A 22939-nucleotide genomic window follows, 5' to 3' on the forward strand; every position below is an offset into this window, starting at 1 on the left:
TACTGCATAAAATCTTCAACCGTAATAATACCAAAGTGAGCTATAGTTGCATGGACAACATGGGTAAATTAATCAGCGGTCATAATAAAGCCATACTTTCAAAAGCTAAGCAAACACAACAAAATACCTGTAACTGCAGAAAACCAAAGGAGTGCCCTCTCGCAGGAAAATGCCTCATAAAAAGCGTTGTTTACAAAGCAACAGTCACCACTAATCAAGATCACAAATCATACATAGGCGTTAGTGACACAGAATTCAAAAGCAGGTTTAACAACCACAAGTCTTCATTTAAACTTGATCACAAGAAGAAAGACACTGCACTCAGTAAATACATTTGGCACCTAAAAGACAGCAACATTAATTACGACGTACACTGGTCAGTTCTCAAGCAGGCTTCCTCATACTCTAACGTTACCAAACGATGTCAACTATGCCTCTGGGAAAAATATTTTATTATAACTGCCGACAAATCAACGAACTTGAACAGCAGAACTGAATTAATCAGTAAATGCCGGCACGCTAACAAGTTCTTACTTAATAATACGTAACCTTTGTTGTCAATCTTTTTGTGTACACACAGCCATCAGTGAACACACACAAGTTATGTACATAATGCAGGATGTATAGCTAACGAATACTATTAAACCACACTATTACACCTGACGATCCTTCGGGTGAAACGGTCCGTAGTGTAATTCCACTATGTAATATCAGACTCGTCTTCTTTCATTTTTATGTATATATATATATATATATATATATATATATATATATAACCATGACTGTGTCCTTAGCAACAACCAAATGCCAGTACATTTTGGTCAAGTAAGAACATCATCTGGTAGGCAAGTGTGTAAACATACAACAAATCTATAAAAAATATCCCTAGAAACCATGACCATGCCCATAGCAACAGCTGAGCGATGGTATATTTCACAAAGATAACAGGGATTCTTAGACAAGTAAACAAACATTCAAAATGTGTATGCCAATATGCCAAGCAACAAGACCACACCCATAGCAACAGTCAAATGATCACATATATTGCAAAGATAAAAACAGGGATTAATAGACAAGTGAACGAACATTCCAAAATTGTATACAAATATGTTTTGCAAAATAACCTCACCCATAGCAACAGCCAAATGATCACATATTGTAAAGGTAACAACAGGGTTGGATTGGCAACTGGATAATCATTCAGCAAATGAACACCTATACCTAGCATGGATCAGCATGTGTATATATTACACCATAGACCCTCCACCAACGGAGGGGCTATGATTACACTAAAAAACTATACAGTTGTGCTACAATGCCATTGGTGCTATTTTGGTACGGTTAAATGTTATGGTATGTTTTTAACAGCATGCATTATAATTACCCTTTTAGTGATTTAAATGAAATATCTTATCTTTTGTTTGCCTAGCAACAAGACCAAGCCCATAATAACAACCAAATGATGGTATACATGTATATGACAAAGATAAAATTAGGGGCAGTTAGGCAAGTAGATAAGTATTCAAAAAAAAAAGACAAACTGTGTATAAGTTACCCATCAACTAAGAAACTACACATAGCAACACTAAAATCATGGTGTATATTGCACAGGTAACAACAAAGATGGATTGTCATGTGGATAAATATTTTAAAACAGATTATCAGAAACTTCACAGTTGCACTACAATATCATTGGCTTTATTTTGAGGTGGGCATATCCATTTGCCATGTCATTGCAATAAAGTATTAGAAAGACCAGTGTAGTTGTATCAAAGAAATTTAAGACTGCCCTCAGTTGTCATTTGTTGTCAAGTAGTACAATTCCAAATGCGATGCCATGCAATGTTTATAATTTTGTCAGTCACCTTTTCAGTTTAATTAATACCCAAGTTTGCATGAATTAATAAAATCACAGGTATTTCCTTTTAACCAGTTGGTTATTACACTTACAGTTTACATCATTCTCATTTTAGTTTTTAGACGAGAACCAACAGACAAGACAGTTATACAAGGAAACCCTGTCACCTTTCATTGTGTTACCGAAAACACACAATCGTCAGGAGCATCTTTGCAAATACAATGGAAACTCAACGGCAACTATATAAACACTGGAACAAGACATTTATTGTTTCAAAATGGATCCCTATACATATCTCAAACACAGGCTGCTGACCAAGGAGACTATGTGTGTGTTGTCATTGTGATAGGACAGCCGGGAAGTACAGAAAGTAGACCAGCACATCTCAGTTTTGCATGTAAGTTTACAAAAAATGTTAAAAAGCTGGCACAAGCTGAGTTTATAGGTAATCACAATATTGTACTTACTGATTTAATATTATGTTAATGAAATATTACGGATGTAATTTTTTGAGGAAAGGAATCTTTATATATTAATCCAGTACTTTCTGCCATTAAGTCTCATGCAGTAGTTTTGCCAAACCATTTGATCCCCAGTAGGAGACATGAAGAACACGTTGTCTTTTTAGATTGATGGTGCTAACTTTGAGGATACAAAATACATGTATGGGGAATGTATACTAACAAGGATGCAAAGAACATTGAACTTACCTATATCTTTGGCAAACAGGCAAATTCTGGAGGGTTTAAAGAATCAGAATTGATTAATGTTTCCTTTTATACAATCCTGTACAATGTATGTAGAACATTTGTCACAGCCATTATACATGTAATAGATAAAATAAATATCTCCTATATTGTTTTCAATGTACACAAATGAACTGAAAATTCAAAAGTCAATTGTGTAAACTTGTTCAAATACGTCAACGATATATTGGCTCTTATGGGCATTCTTTTGAAAGGGAAAGCTCTCTGTGAGCAGATTTACTTTGAAAATATCACTATTTTGTAGAACTGGTGTAAATCAAGCATGCTAGAAATGAATGTCAGTAAAACCAAGAAGCTAATGATAGCAGATGACCCTGATACACTACTGCAGGTGTTCATGAATGGGCAACTAGTTGAGATTGTTGAGTGTTTCAAATACTTACGCATAAATAATAAGTTATGTTTCACCAAAAATAGTGATAGCATTGTCAAGAAAACTACACAGCATAGGTTTCTATTGAGGAAATTAAGGAATTTTAATGTCAGCCAAGAAAAAAAGAGATTTCAAATAACATATTTATTGCCCTTGGACCATGCCATCTTCAAATTATGTACCAGAAAGGTTTTCTCATTGAATTTCAAGAAAGAAATTAACTATTTTGATATGAGACTAATATACCAAAGTTATTAAAAAAAAAGATATAGGCCATGATAACAATTATCGCATAATTATCATGCTAATCTTAACCTGTGTGACATCAAACAGGGCAGATAAAAAACCCATATCACCCTTGTTCTACTATTTTTAGTCCCCGCGGACGAAGTCCGGAACGGGGACTTATGGATTGTGTTCCGTCTGTCCGTCCGTCCGTCCGTGCGTGCGTGCGTCCGTCCGCAGCTGTTTCTTGGAGATGCCTGGACCGATTTTTTTCAAACTTGGTACAGGGGCAACATACTATGGCATACATATGCACGTCAATTTGTTTTATGATACGATCCAATATGGCCGCCTAGCAACCATTTTGTTTGCGAATTTTCCCTGTCTAGAGCTATAACTCAGACATGCTTTTACAGATCTCATTCAAAGTTGGTATTAGGACAGTGTTCTATGACATACATGTGTAAGTCCATTTTCGTCATGATACGATCCAATATGGCTGCCTGCCAGCCATTTTGTTTGTGAATTTTCCATGTCCAAAGCCATAACTCAGACATGCTTAAACAGATCTCATTCAAAATTGGTATTAGGACAGTGTTCTATGACATACATGTGCATATCCATTTTCATTGTGATACGATCCAATATGGCTGCCTGGTAGCCATTTTGTTTGTGAATTTTCATGTCCAAAGCCATAACTCAGACATGCTTGAACAGATCTCATTCAAAGTTGGTATTAGGACAGTGTTCTATGACATACATGTGTAAGTCCATTTTCGTCGTGATACGATCCAATATGGCTGCCTGCCAGCCATTTTGTTTGTGAATTTTCCATGTCCAAAGCCATAACTCAGACATGCTTAAACAGATCTCATTCAAAGTTGGTATTAGGACAGTGTTCTATGACATACATGTGCATATCCATTTTCGTTGTGATACGATCCAATATGGCTGCCTGGCAGCCATTTTGTTTGCGCATTTTCATGTCCAAAGCCATAACTCAGACATGCTTGAACAGATCTCATTTAAAGTTGGTATTAGGACAGTATTCTATGACATACATGTGCATATCCATTTTCGTCGTGATACGATCCAATATGGCTGCCTGGCAGCCATTTTGTTTGTGAATTTTCCATGTCCAAAGCCATAACTCGGACTCCATTTTCATCGTGATATGATCCCCCATACCCAACCAATCCTTTATTGTTGGAGGCATATTCCATGTCCAACAAGCACACACAACATATCTAAGTCTGTTTGTTTTAGGTTCACAAATGTTGTTGCGTGATCAGAGTAGTGATAATTCCTTAAAACCCAATTATAGCGGGGACTATGTCATTCTCAATGACTTGTCTCTTTCTACTTTTTGAGTGTTCCTGCCAATCATATGCTACGATCAAGTTATCTTATATTAGTAATTCTGTGCTTTCAAAACATAAATGCACACATTACATTACATATATCCTTGGGTGGCGTGAGTCTGATACATAGAGGTACTTTTATTTTTATTCAATAAATTTTATTCTATCTAAAAATCATGTAGATTATTGATGTAGCAGCCGGCAAGCTTACTTCCGATTTCCCGTTGAGCTCAGAGTTCCGAAGTTACACATCCCAAGCAAAAATGATTAAAATGACTGAACAAAAGTCTTATTCAGACCAAATTTCACTTACGTTTTAAACTAAATGTGATATTTCATGTACATAGCAAGGTTATAACTGAGAAACCACAGCAAAGTATGACCTGTACTGTGTAGGTAAGCTTGACCTCGCAACAGGTCATGCGATTATGCATAGCCGATGGATGCCATTTTTTGAGGCGTGATGAAGAATAAAGTGTGATGAAACAATGTAGTATTCATAAAATTAGATTCAATATTGTAGTAATAATATGTGGAAAAACTTATAAATTATGTGATAAATATATAATCCCACAAAATCAATGTGTCAAAATGCTCTTCATATTATTCCACGGACTACAAATCCTCACCTATCAGCTCAAATTTGTATAGTCCGCAGAATCATACTCGGAGCATTATGACGTAAAGCTACCATTGATTTCATGGGATAAAATATAAATAAATTATACCATAGTTATTAAAAAAGATATAGGCCATGATAACAAATATACCATGGTTATTAAAAAGATACAGGCCATGATAACAAATAAACTATGTATAGAAATTTGCCAATATTTAAAAATTTAACCATAAGCTGCCACCAGCAGCTCACAAGAACTTAGGGGGAATTTGATGCTTATACACAAGTACAATGTGTTCCCACAACTAAATACATTTATTCAATGATGTATTTCGAGTCGAATGCTGTCGAAATATCCAACGATACATGTAGTGACATAATTTATATTGTAGACCATGTTATGAGAGCCATAAATTACTTCCACCATTTTGAACTTCAACTTTGTTTGTGAAAAGCACACATGAAATTGTCATCGCTTGTCATGGGATTGTATTCAAGATACTCTTCACTGTCATGCATTCAAAATGGCACTCTAGATAAACAAGTAGCTAATACACATGTTTGGAACTAGTTATGACAGCAATTTTTGCAGTTAGGTAGGTGAATGAACTTCAGTGTTCCAAGTATACCTGGTACTGCTAGGCACCCTAGCACCTCTCCGGTATACCAGGTACTGGTGGTGAAAGGGTTATAAATAACAGATGATGCAGGGTGTGACCAGTCTTTTAAAATCTCGGGCACATTAAGTAGCGAACAAGGATAATACGCATATGCATTTAATTCATGTAATATCATAACTAGGCAAAGCCCATAAGATCTTGCATGGTAGCTTCATTTGTGACTGGCTGCCTGGGCCAGGGTTTGTACACTTGATTTGGAATATTTTCCAGGGGTGTTGACCATCAAAATGTATATATATATATATATATATATATATATATACATTATATATATATATATATTATATATAAATATATATATATATATATATATATATATATATATATATATATATATATATATATATATATATATATATATATATATATATATGTTGAGGGTAGGAGAAAATCAAGTCGGGTTTTTCGAGACGAAAAACCCGACTTGATTTTCTCCTACCCTCAACATATACTCCGCTCTGCGTGCAGAAGTATCGAGCACTGTACTATGGACATATCTTACCACTGACTTCCTATATATATATATATAAATATTATATATATATATATATATATATATATATATATATATCTGACATGGACGAGAAGTAAAGAAAGTCAACACTCTATGCAGTTGTTGGTTTCAAAAACCATCATAGCCATTACATTAATATTGTTCATTTTCAATCAGCCAACTTATCATAGACCCTCCACCAACGTTGGTCTTTGGACAAATGTTTTGTTGACATGTTGCCGAACACCGTGATTTCTCAATTCAACTCGATGATTTAGGAATGTTACTGTACCAACAAACATAGGAAAGTAGTTATTTTTTTTAGAACATGTAAAAAATATTCAATTATCAACCATATAAATGTCAAAACCGCACTTCCACAACCTGGAAATTCAACTGCGCTATGTCATCAGTGGTCGGTATTCCATACCCTGCATCAAACTTCCAAATAGTGCTGCAACAATTTCTTCTAGGGGTACAGTGATGCCTCAATACTCATTACAAGGTTACGATAATCGTGCCAACAAGCCTACTATTACAATATTGCAATGCATGGCGATGTTATGTCGCCTATATGACGATACGGTATACCGGTAGCGCGTGGAGTATATGGCGTGCGCATGCGTATTCATTGCGCGCCACAATGCATCCCTGGGAGAACCACCAATTTTTTTCACATAGTATATACGACACACATGCGTACTAGTCATTGAGCCACTATGCGGCAGCTTCACTGCCACTGCACGAGCTATTAGTCACACAGAAGTAAACTTTTTGAGGGGCAAGTATCTGCTACAAAGACTTGAACTTTATAGGCAACTAATATGTTCTTGATATTTTCTCCTTGTAGATATAAATGTAGTTGCTCACAGCCCACAATCTGTTAATGCAGAGGATGGTCAGATGAGGCCTGCTTACTTTCAGTGTGTTAGTGGAAAAAGTCAACCATTAGTATCCATTCACTGGGAAAAGGATGGAGTTACTTTTACTGAAGGGGTTACTTATCAAACAGAATTTGCAGAGCCAGGGTCTTTACAAATGTCAGGAACTTTGCAAATAAATAATGTTAAAAAGGATCATGAGGGTTCATACAGATGTGTTACAGTTAACCCATATCTACCTAATCAGCCAATGAGAAGTGACTATGCAACTTTGACAGTTAACCGTAAGTACATACTTTACTTCTAGTTTTTAGTCAAAGATGAATTAAAGATATCATTGTAAAGATAGTTTTAATAGATTAATCTTATGTTACCATGATTTGTTTGTTGCCAATTGTAAGGAGAGGTAATGAAATGGCTTTATTAGCAGTAGCATTATCAGTTTTTAGCACAACTGAACAGAACTGGTTCAGTAGGCATTGAAAAGTGTGTGTGTGTGTGTGTGTAATAAACAACTTAAAGTCAAAACCACTGGATATGTGATAGGTATATTACCTTGGGTGTGTAGTTGAGAAATTGTTCAAATCAAATTGATGGGTGTGTGATTTGGGTAAAAAAACGTGATTTTTGGTCAAACAGCTTAAACTCCAAAACCACTGGACAGACTGGCCTGAAATATGGTGGGAACGTCTTTAGGTTTCCAGGTTGTGGAACGTCTTAGATTAAGAAGCATGATATTGACATGATGATCCCATCAGTGATATGCAACATAGGGCTAAAATCAAGGTCAAAAATCTATAATTCCAAAACTACTGAGCACATTGAGCTGAAATTTATTGGCGATGCCTATGGACATGTGTACATGAAGGTGAATTCACAACATGATCCCATCATTGATATGCAAAATTGGCTCTAAAATCTCTCAATTTTTGTCAAACTTATCTCTTGAAAACTATACAATGAATGAGGCTGAAACATTGTGAGGATGTTTCTTGAGGTGTTATTCTGGAGTTATTGTTCAAAACATTTTGACAAAACTGGCTCTAGCAACCATGGCCACACCCTTTAGCAACAGTTAAATGAGGCATATTACAAAGATAACAGGTAGGTAAGTAAATAAAGAATAAAAAATGTATGTAAATATGCTTAGCAACAGGCCCACGGCCATAGCAACAGCCAAATGATGGTTTATTAGCACAACTGAACTAAGGTTCAGTAGTGCTATAGGCATGGAGTGGTGTCTGTCCGCCTTTGTGTGTGTGTGGACAACATAAACTCAAAAACCACCAGACCGATTGCCTTGGTATTTGGTGGAGACATTACTTTTGATTTCGAGTTGGGAAACTGTAGAAAGCAAAATGACCACATCATTGGTATGTGATTTGGGTAAAATAAATGTAAATTTTGATCAAATAACTTAAACTCAAAAGCTACTGGGCAGATTGGTCTGAAATTCGGTGGGAATGTTCGTAGGGGTGTGTACATTAAGATTTATTCATGACATGATGATTCCGTGAGTAATATGCAAATCGGGGCTAAAATTGTGTGTTTTGGGTAAGAAATTTTTAACTCCAAAGCTGCTGGTCAGATTGGGCCTAAATTTAAGGGGGTGCATCTGGGAGTGTATAGATAAAGAAATATTAAGCATATAATGATCTCATCTGTGATATGCAAATTAGGTGTAAAAATGTGAATTTTTTGGTAAAAGATGTTTATGTCAATGAGACAATGAGTGAAATTTGGTGAGATGTTTCAAGAAGTAATATTCTGCAGATTTTATTCAAAATATTTTGATGCAATTGGCCCTAGCAACCATGACCACACCCTTAGCAACAACCAAATGCCAGTGTATTTTGCTAAAATAACAACATCATCTGGTAGGTGAGTAAAAATTCAAAAATGTATGCAAATATCCCTAGCAACCATGACAACACCCATAGCAACAGCCAAACAATTGTGTATATCACAAAGATACATGTAACAACAGGGATTCTTAGACAGGTGAACAAACATTCAAAATGTGTATACAAATGTGCCTAGCAACAAGACCATGCACATAGCAACAGTCAAATGGTCGCATATCGCAAAGATAAGAACAGGGATTAATAGACAATAGATAAACATTCAAAAACTGTCTGCAAATATAACTATCAATGCAACAAGACCACAGCAACAGCCATATGATGATGTATATCACAAAGGTAACATCAGGTATTCATAGACAAAAGAACAAACATTCAAAAAATGAATGCAAATATGTCTAGCAACATGACCACACCCATAGCAACAGCCAAATGATCGTGTATATTGCAAAGATAATAACAGGGCTGGATAGACAACTGGATAATCATTCAACAAATGAACACGTATACCTAGTATGGATCAGGAGGGGGATAAATAATTCAAAAAACTGTACAGTTGTGCTACAATGCCATTGGCGCTATTTTATTGCAAAGATGAAAACTGTGAAGGGTAGCCAAGTGAATAAAGATTCCAAAAATGTATACAAATATGCCTAGCAACAAGACCACACCTATAGCAACAACATTCAAAAATGTATGTAAATATACCTAGCAAAAATTGAGTGCATGCAGTAGCTTAATTTGTCAACACCTATGATCTTGAGTGCCTTCTTTTGGATGTTGTTGAGTTGGCTGAGAGTAGTTGATGAAGCATTTATCCAACACAGAAATGCATATTCCATGACATTGTGGACTTGTGCTTTGTATACTGTTGCTCTGCCTATTGGATACTTTTCTCAAAGCACTAAGTTTCTGTCCAGCTCTGGTAGTAATGGATGAGATGTGTTTGGACCAAGCAAGCTTGCTGTCGATGTCGATAATTTCAAGCTCGACCTTCGCAGCTAGCTGACAGTCTGCAAAGTACAAATTCAATTTGGATGGGGTTCACTTTCTTGATGTTATCATCGACTTACACTTTGTTGGCTCAAAGGTTACCTTCTGTCAGCCCAAGCTTTCATCCTGTCAAGATCTCTGTTGAGACTAACTGCATGTTCGTTGCTGTCCTTAGGTGAGTGTATAGGAGCATAACAGTGTTGAGTTATCAGCATACAGGTAGAGTTCATTCTCACACACATCTACGATATCATCAATGAAGATAGAGAACAGAAGTGGCCCAAGTATGGATCCCTGAGGCACAGAAGCATTGATGGAGGGAGCTTCTGAATCGTGGCCGGCAAGACAACTGTAATAGATCTCTCAGATAGGTAACTTTGTAACCATCGAGACAGGTTTCCAGAGCCACCCTTGGACCCGAGTTTGGCTAGAAGTCTGTTGTGCCACACCTTATCAAAAGCTCCTTTTATATCCAGAGCTATAGCACATACCTCTTTTGTCCAAGGTATTCTTCCATTTCTGGGAGAGAATAGTGACAAGATCTGCTGTGCTGTGGCCTGGTCTGAAACCGAACTGTCTGCTAGATATCAGGTTCTTCTGAAACATGTAGCTTTGTAGTTGTTTGTTGACTATTGCTTCCATGACTTTGCTGATAATACAGAGCAGCGATATGGGCCGGTACTTTGAAGGGTCAGATCTGGAGTCCCTCTTATGGATAGGTGTTAAAGTGACTGTTTTCCATTTGCTCGGAAATACTCCACCTGAGAAGTATAGATGGAAAAGGTGACACAGGGGACTTGCAAGTTCTGCGCTGCACTCTTTGAGGACTCTGATGGGAATTTGGTGAGGGTCATCAGTTGCTTTGTCAGGTTTAAGCTGTTTCATCATTCTTTAGATGATCTTAGACCATGGGCATCATGGAACAATAAAGCTAAGATTATGTATGGATATTTATAATCGAAAAACAATAGTATGTAATACAAATACCGAAACGATGTATGTGCGTGAAACTGACAGGTGTGAAGTGAGCGGACAATCGTGACTTTATATATTTGCAATAAAGCTTACTGATGATGTGTATTTTCAGTGTTCACCTCCTTCCTTTGATGTAATAATCTTCAGATTCAACGAGAATATCAATACAAACACTTGAAACCCCTGAAAACCTAGTGTTTCTCACTGTAGAACAACACCATGTCCCTGTACTGCAGGTACCCGGTAGCTTCCTGGTTTACCTTACATCGACGTTGATGGCGCACTTTCAAAACGAAGCGCGAGTGCGAGCAGACGATCGATCGATATTTGTTGCATTGCTAGGAAGGATGCGGAAGCGCCGACTCATATTCATATGAACACGCGGTATGAAAACCGCTCTCAAAAAGTCTGGGGACATGCGTTACTGATGGGGGGACGGGGGGTGGGGCACTTTTTACCCAGCATCACAAAGAATGCAAAGGTTAACCTAAATTATTATTTTTCATTGTATTTCGTATTGGGACTACTCAAACCTTCATGTGAATCAAAAACTTGAACAAGCAACTTATCGGTCAGAATAGCTCCGCTGTTCTTTTTAGTTTTTATTTTGGTAGCGATGTAATAAAGTGGTTAGTGGTTTCATATGATGTCTCACTATAAAACACATTTTACAAAGAAAGAAGGTAAAATATTGTACTTTTATACCATAGTCACCATTTTATAAAAAAAATTACTGTTATGAAAATTACACAAAATCTCAGAAAAATAATGACTGGGAAATGTACACACACACACACACTCAAAGGATTTTTGAGGTTAGCTATAAATAATTCTAGTGTCTTACAGCTTTAACCCTGGAAAATTTTAATAATGGATGAAATAAACTAGGGATCTAAAATAATTTTGAGGCAATTCGAATTTCAATTTTCTAACAAATTTACCAAAAACACTGTCCATAAGCTTAATTGTCAACAACATTCAACTTGAAGTAGACATAACATCGTCTAATATTTAAATTTACGGAGTGTCTTGTGACCGGCGCCTGTCAGCAGACTCGGCCAATTTTTTTTCATCATTCCATTGTATTTAAACCTTGTACTTGGCATTTCGCAATATTTATAATTCTCAACAAAATACCTCAACATGCTTCACCTCGCTCGTACTCAAAGCAGCCCCAGTATGATCACTGACATGACTAGAGAGAACCTTTTCGGATTTACAAAACATAATGCAAAGTCTGAAGCCAAATTAAAGTTGTAATTATTTTAATTATTTTAACTTGCCAAATATTTGCATTTTGGAAATGGCAAGACATGTTCATGTCGTTTACATCACAGATAAGTAACACTAGTTATCTGTGTTTACATGTAAACTGTCGGCCAATAAACAAAGTTTGGTCGATTCACTATATGTACTGCTCTTCACCGCACGCCTAGCGCCTAGGCATGCCTTGCCTTGCTTACGCGAGTTGTCTTCATTCTAGTTCACTGACACTATAGAATTAATCACAAGTTACATGTTATCTGAAAACATCAAACTTTTATAGTGGGTCTGAAGTGTGATTTTAGTGAGTACAAAATGTACCAAGAACTCTCGCGTTGCTAGCTTGCTGTGGAAAATCGCCCGGTCAAACGAGGCCAGCTTCAACTTCTGGGTCAAATCAGTCGTTTTCTACCGAAAATTCTTGACGGACCGTTACACAACGATCTTACTAAATTTACTTGCCATGGTTATTTAAAACACATAAAAATCCACCTTTTTGTGAAATTTGTAAACTTTCCGGTCCGTATTGAGGAAACTATGAGCGAAAAACCGGGTCGAATTTCAGAGGTTTCCCGAATTCGTCGGAAAATTAGTATTCCTAAATGTAATGCCAAAACTTATTTTGCTGGCACGAAAGAAGAGATGTCAGTTGAGGTTTAGGCGTTTACAGTATCTAAAATGGTGGACTCTAGTGAAAGTTACGGCGAGTTTAAAATACCCAAAAATAAGGCCCGTGAGCAGCCATTCAAAGTGTAACGGTCGCTATATCTGGAGGATAGATTGTATGCAAATGAGGGTATTGCGGACTGGCTGATTATGTAGAAGGGGTGTAGAATTTGGATTTGAAGTTTACAACCCTGTTTCGAACAAACACTTGTCATTTGGCGCACAATGCATAGAATTATGACTATAGCACATATTACATTGCTTGTTTGACGTCAATAGTGTCTTTTGAAAAGTGGCAGTTTACTTAAAGTCTCGTGGACTGATTTCCAATATGGCGTCGGTCACAATGCTCATTAACATATTAATTTTTTCTTTGAATTACAAAAAAAAAATCTTAAAAAATAGAAAAGATGTGCTGTCTTGAAATTAACAAATCTGAGTAAGCTACCCTCTGCACATCAACACACCAGATATCAAAGCAATCTGACAAGTAGTATTTGAGGAGATGATGAAAGTATCATTTTTTGAAAAAAAAATCATAAAAAATTGAAAATGGCACAGATCAACTTGGCATGAACAAATCTGAATAGCCTCCCCCAAGGGAACATGCACACCAAGTATCGAAGTATTCTGATTGTCACTTTCAGAGAAGATGATGAAAATATAAAAAGTTGACGGACACCAATGATTCACCTATACTCTATACCTCTATACCCACCTATACCTAAAGCTACGCTTTCAGCTTTCGCTGACAGCGGAGCTAAAAAAAAGGCAAAAATGACCCGAGAAGTGAAGCGAGACTAGACGAGACATAGCTTGGACAGCGATCTTGCTGGGTGTACAAGGTGCTGCATGCTGAGCTCTAAACAACTTCTTCAGCAACAACACCACTCCATTGAAATCTATTGAAACAATCAATCTTTATTACACTCACAATAACACCATCCAATCTGAGTAATGGCACAATGAAAGGTAAGGGGAAAAAAGCCTTGTTTATGGAACAATACGATAAAAGTATATGCTGGTTAGACAGATTATCATTTCACCCATAGCTTGTTTACTTTGTAGTAATAATAATAATAATAATAAATAATAATATTTATTTTTCTATACCGTAAATCCATAAAATGCTCTAAACAGTTCACAAATCTAAAAAACGAAAAAGCACTTGACACTAAAACAACAGTTGATACATCTTAAAAGACGATTAATTAAAAGCTTTGCAGAAAAGATGCGTTTATAGTATATCTCAAAGAATTACCAATGAATTTACATGAAACTTAGTAGAAAGATTACTAATGTTACAAGGACCAAAGTATGTGTTTATTCATGTGTCTGATGGGATTTTGGTTACATTGTATGTATGGTGCCAACAAGTCTTGAAAACTATAAACAGTGTAGCAGTAATAGAGAGGTCTTTCTAGAAACAATTTGGACCAGCTGTCCTTGATACACCTTGCTTTAGTCTATCAAGAAAACATACATCATGTTCATCACTGGTCAGTAATAAATTGCATGTTTTTTTAGGTTAGGTAATTGAATCACCTGCAAATTTTTCAATGATTTTATTTGAAAATAGTTCTATGAAAAAACAAAAACAAATAGTAAGTGCTACTGGAGGAAATATAGTAGATGTGCAAGTGGAAGTAAAAGAAATATATTGACATGGGACATTTACAAGAGGAAATATTTAGCAAGATTTTATATAAATGTTGAAATAAAAAAGGTTAGAAAAAAAATTCTTCATATTGACATGTCACAATATTCCCCAATTAAACAAGACTTACCTGTAAGTTGAGATTTGATTGGAATTCTACCAAGTGATGTAAGTCAGCAAGGGATTACATGAGATTGCACAAATCTCCCAGAAGTCAGTCTTGAACATTCATCGAGTGAATACATTTACACATCCCAATGATAAGTGTGTAGTCAGCAATATATATTACAGTCCTCCCAATGTCAATTTATGGGTGGGATATACAATCGACAGGGTTGGGCATGTAATCCCTTGCTGACTTACATCACTTGGTAGAATTCCAATCAAATCTCAACTTACAGGTAAGTCTCGTTTAATTGGGGAATTCTACCTCATAATGACGTCATCAGGGACTACATGAGATTTGAAAGCAATGTGTTCACGAGATGTAAGACAAAATAAGCACTCGGACACACAATTTATAACAACCCATGTCTATATTGTTACAACAAATTACTGTATACAAGCAACAATTCATACAAGCAATTCATTGCTATTCTGGACTCAATGTCCATACATTCTTTCAGTTATGTTTAACACTGAATGTTGATAACAGTCCTTTGGCAAAACTATCCTGTGTCTGGACAGGCTAATTATAGTACTTAGCAAATGTTGATGGTCTGCACCAGCCAGCTCTGTTCATGATAATTTCAAGAGGCACACCTCTTATCTTTGCTGCAGAAGTTGATGCTGATCTTGTACTATGTGCAGAGAACTTGGTAATGTCAATACCTGCTCTAGACAATACTGTCTTTACCCATCTTGCTAAAGTATCCTTAGATACTGAATTTTAAGGCTTTACATAGCTGAGTAATAACTGAGTTTTCTCATGTCTCAAAGGTTTTGTGCGGAGTAAGTACTCTCGCAATACGAACACAACACATAAACACCTATTTGGCGGAAAAGCTGATAACTCTAACTCTGACTTGTGTACACCAAGTCTTGTTGTTTTCAACACTTTATCAATAACAAACTTGTAACTTGATTTACCAATGATCATATTATTTAAATTCAGACAATGGATGGTCTGTAACCTTTGACCTGATAAGATTGCTATCAATGTCACCAACTTTAAAGTAAGAGAGATTTCTCACTGGAGATAACTTCCTGAGATAAGTTAACACTTGGTGTACATCCCAGGTTTCAACATACTTTGGCAAGGTCGGCCTACTTTGAAAGACCCCTTTCATAAATCTAACCACCAATTTATGTGAGCCAAAAGGCATATCTCGAGGCACTTGTATTACACTTGACAGTGCCGATCTGGCAGTGTTAATTGCACTGTATTGCAAGCCAGAATGGTAAAGTTCAGTAAAAGAACTCTAGAGCTTTGTCTATAGTTGTATGAATGGGATCAATTTCCGTTTTGCTACAGAATGCATTCCATCTCTGCAAGTAGGGTTCATATTGTCTTTTAGTTGACTGTCTCCATGACGACATGATGATGGATGCAGTTGCTGGAAGAATGTTTTGACTTTCAAGTTCTGTCCTGATAAGTGACATGCCAGCAATATCATTTTTGGAAATAGTGGATGTGGTTTGTGATCCTTCACTGCTGGATTTATCAGTAAAGTTCGCGTTCTTGGAAGCACTAATGGTGATGCAGTCAGGAGACGCATTGCCTTTGCAAACCAACTCTGTGTTGGCCAGAATGGGATTATGAGGATCCCATCGATGAGGATCGCTCGATCAATGTCAGTGACTTCGTCATGAGCATTACAAGTCTCTTTTGGCAAAGATAACACTTCCGGTTCGCCATCTAAATCGATCAACAAGTTAGAAAATCGTATAACTTCTTGTGGATCCCCACTTATAGGTATTCTCAGACGTTTACGTCCAGAGTTTCTGTCAAGATTTTCCAATTCGGACTCAGCGGAACGCTTCCGGTTCATATCCGCAACGGCATCTGTCAATGCATGCCGCATGGTGTCCGACATAGCATTTGCAAAAGTCTGCATCGATTGTTGTTGCATCACTGCAAACTGACCTAACACTGCATTCCAATCTTGAGACTGCAATCGATATTCCCCAATCAAGTTTGTTGGCAGTTTATCCGCTGCCATGGGGGTTACATCTTGAACATTTCCCGATGCACTGTTTGGTATTCATTACATGCGGTCAAAGCCGCGGTACGTGGTTTCTTTCGTACCGGCGTTTCATGTCTGTGGTCTGTCGATGTTGTAGACCTCGATCCGGAACTCCGTAATACCGGATTAGGCACATCTGATTTTCGATTTTTACTCCCTGTTGTAGCTTTGGAGCTATTTTCCCCATGCTGAGCTTTCTCCTTATTGCTGGGTTTTTGAGTATGGTTACTTGTGTCCTGAGCATTCACCATGAGGACGTCCCTTCGGAACTCAAACAACGTCAAGAAAACACTAATCTTTGAATTCTTGAGAGAGTTAACAGTCAAACTTGTTTGACAAACTGTATTTTCCTAAAATTTTATGTTTACTCATAAATTTGGAATTTTTTTGGCTCTTTTCTGAAATTTTTCGGGAGCTCGAACGTGTGTATGACTTCTCTAGCGGGTAGAAATTGCACACTGACTTCTGGGAGATTTGTGCAATCTCATGTAGTCCCTGATGACGTCATTATGAGGTAGAATTATGTGATTCTACTTATGATGACTGATCATGAGCCAAAAAAATCATGTTATGCTATATTATGAATAATAATTTTGATTTTAATTAGGTCATGACAATTAATATTGTCCAATTTATATAGCGGGGACTATGTCATTCTCAATGACTTGTTATTATTATTATTATTATTATTATTATTTTTTATTTTTTATTTATTTTTTTTTTGGGGGGGGGGGGTTCATAAACATTTGTGTAAAATTAACACTTCAAGATTGACTGAAAATAGCATTTTATAAAATAGAAATAAACAGTACTAACTAGTCCATAGCTGTTTACTGTATGACAAAGAAAAGAAGCACTGAAAATAAACCTCATGTATGGAATGTACTGTTGCACACCAAAAATGCAACAATTAATACTTTTGACACATACTAACACTTATTTACAAAGTGTTTTTACATGACTGGAAACTTGCGAAAAGGCGCGAAAATGAGAATGGCCAAAGTGCCTGTGCAGTGAAAATTGAAAATAATGATACTGCTTCACCTTGTCTTTGGTATATTTTGACAGTAAAACTTAAAATTGATATGTATATGTTAGGCATTCGATTAACTGATAGTAGATAAGGCGATGTTTGTGGGGCGAAGTAGCCACTTAGCGAGAACCTGGGATTGAAACCCTGGCCCACAGGACTTTAAACCTGTAAATTATATCAGCCGATACATATTCTGAACAGGCTCTAGTCTAGAGTGCAACGTTACTTGCTTCACGCATGGCCCCGGAACCTGTAATAAATTCACAATGAACTTTTACTTGCATATAATAAAGACACTGTCCCGGCACTGTCGTGTGTCTGTTCCACCGGTTTTATATAAACAAATTTTACAACTATTATTCAGGAAAACTTAAAAGCAACATTTTCAAAACTAATTTACTGCAACTGCCACAACATGATAGGCGTCGGCAAGATGTAATCAAACTCTGGAGTTATCGTTCAAATACGAACATTCTGGTTATAGGATATTTACTCGTAAGACAGTGTTGATCAATTGTGAAATTTTTGTAGGTATTGTTTGTTTGTGAATGTGTAAATGTTGAAATGTGTCAATTTGTATTGCATACCCTGTCTATATTATAGTGTGCAGAGAAGGTGACATGAGTGAGCGCGTCCGCGCCCTTAGCAACCAATTGCAACAATGTATCATCCGACATCTCGCTACAGAAGTGAGTCACCAACGTTCATTTCGACACGATATATTTCTCGAACCCACACATCACATGCATTATTACATCAGAAATCTACCTCTACAATAGGAAAAGACAGGGTTTTTTGTTTCGTTTTTAGTCCCCGCCGGACGAAGTCCGGGACGGGGACTTATGGATTGGGTTCCGTGTGTCCGTGAGTCTATGCATCTGTCCGTCCGTCCGCAGACGTTTGGCATTTCTCTGCAAAGGCCTTGCAGAACACTGGTTTTTTCCCCTGCTGTAATGTGGGCAACATCATCATGAATGATGACTGGAATGTCAGGGTGAGCAGCTCTGCCAGCAAGTGAGTTGACAACTCTCCACCACTTCTTACTGCTAAGATCGTTGTTGGTAAGGTCCTCTTTGAGTTTGGTGTTGTAGTTCTTTCTAGCCTCTTTCTCTCCCATGTTGTAAGATTGTCTTGTTTTAGTAAATTTCTCCTTGTTGGCAGCTATGTTGTCCTCTTTTAGCTGACGAAAAATTCGGTGTTTCTTTCTGGCAGCCCTCCTGTATTTGTCATTGAACCAGACTTTGTCACCCATCTTTTTGATGACAGTTTTGCTAGGAATGTATAGGTCCATGGCATCACAGGTAACCCTGTTACAGGCCTTCTCTGGATCTTTCTCGAGATATACTTGAGGCCAATCTGTGGAGGTGATGTAACCTCTCATTTCATGGTAGTTGGCTTGGTTGTAAAGCCATACCTTCCTTCTACAAGGCTTGTCTCTGAATGCAGGGACATACTTAGACTAGCTTAACTAGCACTAGATTATGGACAGAAGTACCCACGTTGGCAAAAGTAGTGGAAGAAGCAGGTAAATCTGTGAGAACAAGGTCAAGGATTTGGTCCCCTCATGTTGGATCCTTCACTATTTGTTCCAAGCCAAGGCAATTAGCAAGCTGAAGTGTCTGGCATCCAGCAGTGTCTGTGTTTCGGCTTCCTATCCAGTCTTCATGGTCTACATTGAAGTCACCCACAAACATGACAGAGTGAGCTCCAAACTCTTCCATCTTTAACATGGTGTTTGAGTCTAAGTTGTCAATGATGTCATTATTGGCACTTGGTGCTCTGTATACAGCTCCTACAAGTAACTTCTGGGATTGAAGAGTTACTCAAAGCCAAATAAGTTCCAAGTCTTTAGGATCTTTCAGTGGGTCATGGTGGATGGCAACTCGTTCTGAGCAATACACAGCAATACCACCTCCTGATGTTCCAGTCCCGTCTTTTCAAGAACAAGGGATAGTATAACGTGGGATTATACATGTAATGCAGTCGGCACCTTCTTGGACAGTTGAGTCAAGGAAAGTTTCCACTATGATGACAATTTTTGGTACTTTCTCCATGCATGAGATTGCAAGTTCTCCGATGTTAGATCATAGGGGCGTGGATATTTAACTCCATTATTCGCAATTTCTTATCACATAGTTGGTGGGCAGGCATACGTTGTTTCCGTTGAGATCCATCCTTTCTAGGCTTAGCTTGTTTTTTCTTAGCAAGATGAAGACGGGTACAAGGGCAGCTAACCCTTGCACCCCAAACCCACTTGAGCAGTGTGGCAGAGGTATGCATTATACATGACCTGATCTGAAAGCATCAGTTGACTCATAACAGATCGTCTTCAGAAGAAGAACTGCAAATTCTAGATAACATCAGGGATTCATAGACAAGGGAAGGAACATTAAAAAAATTTATGCAAATACATGTAAGTCTAGCAATATGACTATGCGTGCAGCAACAGCCAAATGATAGTGTATATTGCAAAGATGCAGGACTGGATGGGCAACTAACTGGATAAGCATTCAGCAAATGAACACCTATACCTAATAATAATAATAATGTTGGTTTCTTATATAGCGCTTTCCCACTCCGTGCTCAAAGCGCTTTACAATTATTACCCCTGGCTCGGATCAGAACGGCACAACGGCCCTTTAGTCTTCCTCAACTCCCCGGGGAGCATACAATCCATTGCAGCCATTTAAGCGCATAGGATTAAAGCCTTCACATTGCAACCTACATCCTACCAGGTCCCCAGTTATACAGCTGGGTTGACTGAGGCACAGTCGTGGTTCAAGTCTTGCCCAAGGACTTTAGCCACTCAGAAACAAACAGCAGGCAGCGACGGGGCTCGAACCTGCAACCTGTAGATTCCAAGGCGGTCACGCTAACCATTCACCCATCATGACTCCACACTAGCATGGATCAGCATCATTCTCGCAAACCAGAGTTATTATTTCTCTACCACTACACTTCAAAATAAAACTCTAGCATCTTACGGCTGTCAAAGCCATACCTTACTTATACATAATACATATTCATAAGCAATGACATCATGATAATCTGACCAATCAAAGTCCGTGTCTCAAAGATTGTGTTTCAGATAACAATGGCCTCATGTAATGGCAAATTATTGCAACTGCCACAAAGTTTGCGGCAACGCAGAAAAACTACAGCATACTCACACATACAACTTTCCCAAAAGAAGTCCTAAAAACTATAATTGGGGAGTACAACAGAAATGATGGACTTTCACACGGCGAATTTTTGACGCTGCACTAAAAGAGGCCGTGGTTAGCGACGTTGATCAACTGAGTCCAACACAGCTAGCTAGTGTGAACAGCAAACATTGTACAGATGCATGCACTGAGTGAATGTGAACGAGCGATTCAAAAGACCCGAGTAAAAGTTACTATAGTCTCATTTAAATCTACTAGGATAACCAATGTTTGACGAGGGAAAGAGTACAAAGGAAGAACAGGGAAAGATTTGTTGAACATTTACATTAAGGGCTGATAAACGGGTACTGTACAGAGAGTATTAATACTAGTATGGGTGATGAATGCAGTCGTCCCGGCATTCTTAACTCATGTGCCTGAAGGCACTCTGCTAAAAGGTCATACTTAATTAGCATTCAGCCCAGGTTCAGTTCCTTGTAAAATCAAAGAGTATGGTAAACAACACTTCAATAACTACAATTTGTGAATTTAATTAAGATTATCTTGAGTGAACTTGCTTGAATCAGCCAATCTTGGCTTGTTGTAACCATGGCCCTATTGAGATAACCGTCAATCATGTCATTAATAATTTTTCATCAACACGTCCCTAAAACATCCTACTAAATTTTAGACTAATCTGTCCTGTCTAGTATTTTATAGGAAAGAGAGGGAAGATGCCTTGCCATAGTGGTCTTAATGTTAATGCAAACCCCATCTAACCATGCCTTATGTGTCTTTTTATAAGTAACAAATCATATGATTATTGGCACATGGTTTCTAAACTACCCCGGACATGTTCCCCATGTCAGGAAATGGCCATGGGGCACAAGACACTGTTAATATATTTTGCATACGCAGGGTTATATTCAAATTATTACAGAGATTTAGACAAAAGATTACTGTGAAGGGGAGCTGTGCACAACTGTCTAATATGTTACAAGGGAACAATATTGTACATTTGCTAACAGAAAGTCCACACATTTTAATTCATGATTTTTAGCATGATGATGAACTAAAAGAGTCGCCAAATGTAGCCATTTCAATTCCAAAATCTCAAAATCTACAACGTCAGCTTCTGACTCCCCCCCCCCCCCAACTGCAGATAGGTGACTTTTTTTCTGGCTAACCAATATTACATGTCATTAGCCAGAGTGACACCCCCTACATATCCAGAGCTAACCCCGTGTGCACGCACACACACACACATGCACACACACACTCAAACATTTCACCATGCACATTGCACTACTGAACCTCAGTTTAGTTGTGCTAAAAATGAATTGACATGTAATTAGTTGTGCTAACTGTACACTGCTATTGGCACTATTTAAAAAAAGAAGAGAATGATTTATGTTATGTATCTGTACTTTGAAATGATATAGCACTTTATGGCCCTCCATACATAGAAGTAGCACCACAGAATGTGACTGCAGGACTGAACAACCCAGCCAGTATAGAATGTACTATAGTTGGTAATCCACAACCTGTTATATCATGGCATAAGGCTGGTGAAAGTCAACCCATACAGAGTACAGCAACAAGATTTATACTGGATGGGACATTACAATTTACACAAGTTCAACAGTATGATGAAGGGGCATATATCTGTACTGGATCCAACTCACAGGGTTCTATCTCCACTAACCCAGTGTATCTTATCATTGCAAGTAAGTATTGGTGTTAACCATCCCAGTCTAAGTAAGTATTGGTGTTAACCATCCCAGTCTAAGTAAGTATTGGTGTTAACCAACCCAGTCTAAGTAAGTATTGGTGTTAACCATCCCAGTCTAAGTATGTACTGGTGTTAACCAACCCAGTCTAAGTAAGTATTGGTGTTAACCAAC

General features: G+C 37.6%; 1 protein-coding gene across 1 annotated transcript in view; it reads left to right on the top strand.

The window, feature by feature from the left end:
• The window catches only part of LOC144440772 (immunoglobulin superfamily DCC subclass member 3-like), a 106958-nt gene that overhangs the window by 67984 nt on the left and 16035 nt on the right, over positions 1-22939 (top strand). The window contains exons 3-5 of the mRNA XM_078130150.1: positions 1974-2255; positions 7227-7541; positions 22478-22762. Of these exons, the coding sequence (XP_077986276.1) occupies positions 1974-2255; positions 7227-7541; positions 22478-22762 (882 nt within the window). The remainder of the gene's footprint in view (positions 1-1973; positions 2256-7226; positions 7542-22477; positions 22763-22939) is intronic.

Source organism: Glandiceps talaboti, chromosome 10, assembly GCF_964340395.1.
Source record: "Glandiceps talaboti chromosome 10, keGlaTala1.1, whole genome shotgun sequence".
In the NCBI taxonomy this organism is placed as follows: Eukaryota; Metazoa; Hemichordata; class Enteropneusta; family Spengelidae; genus Glandiceps; species Glandiceps talaboti.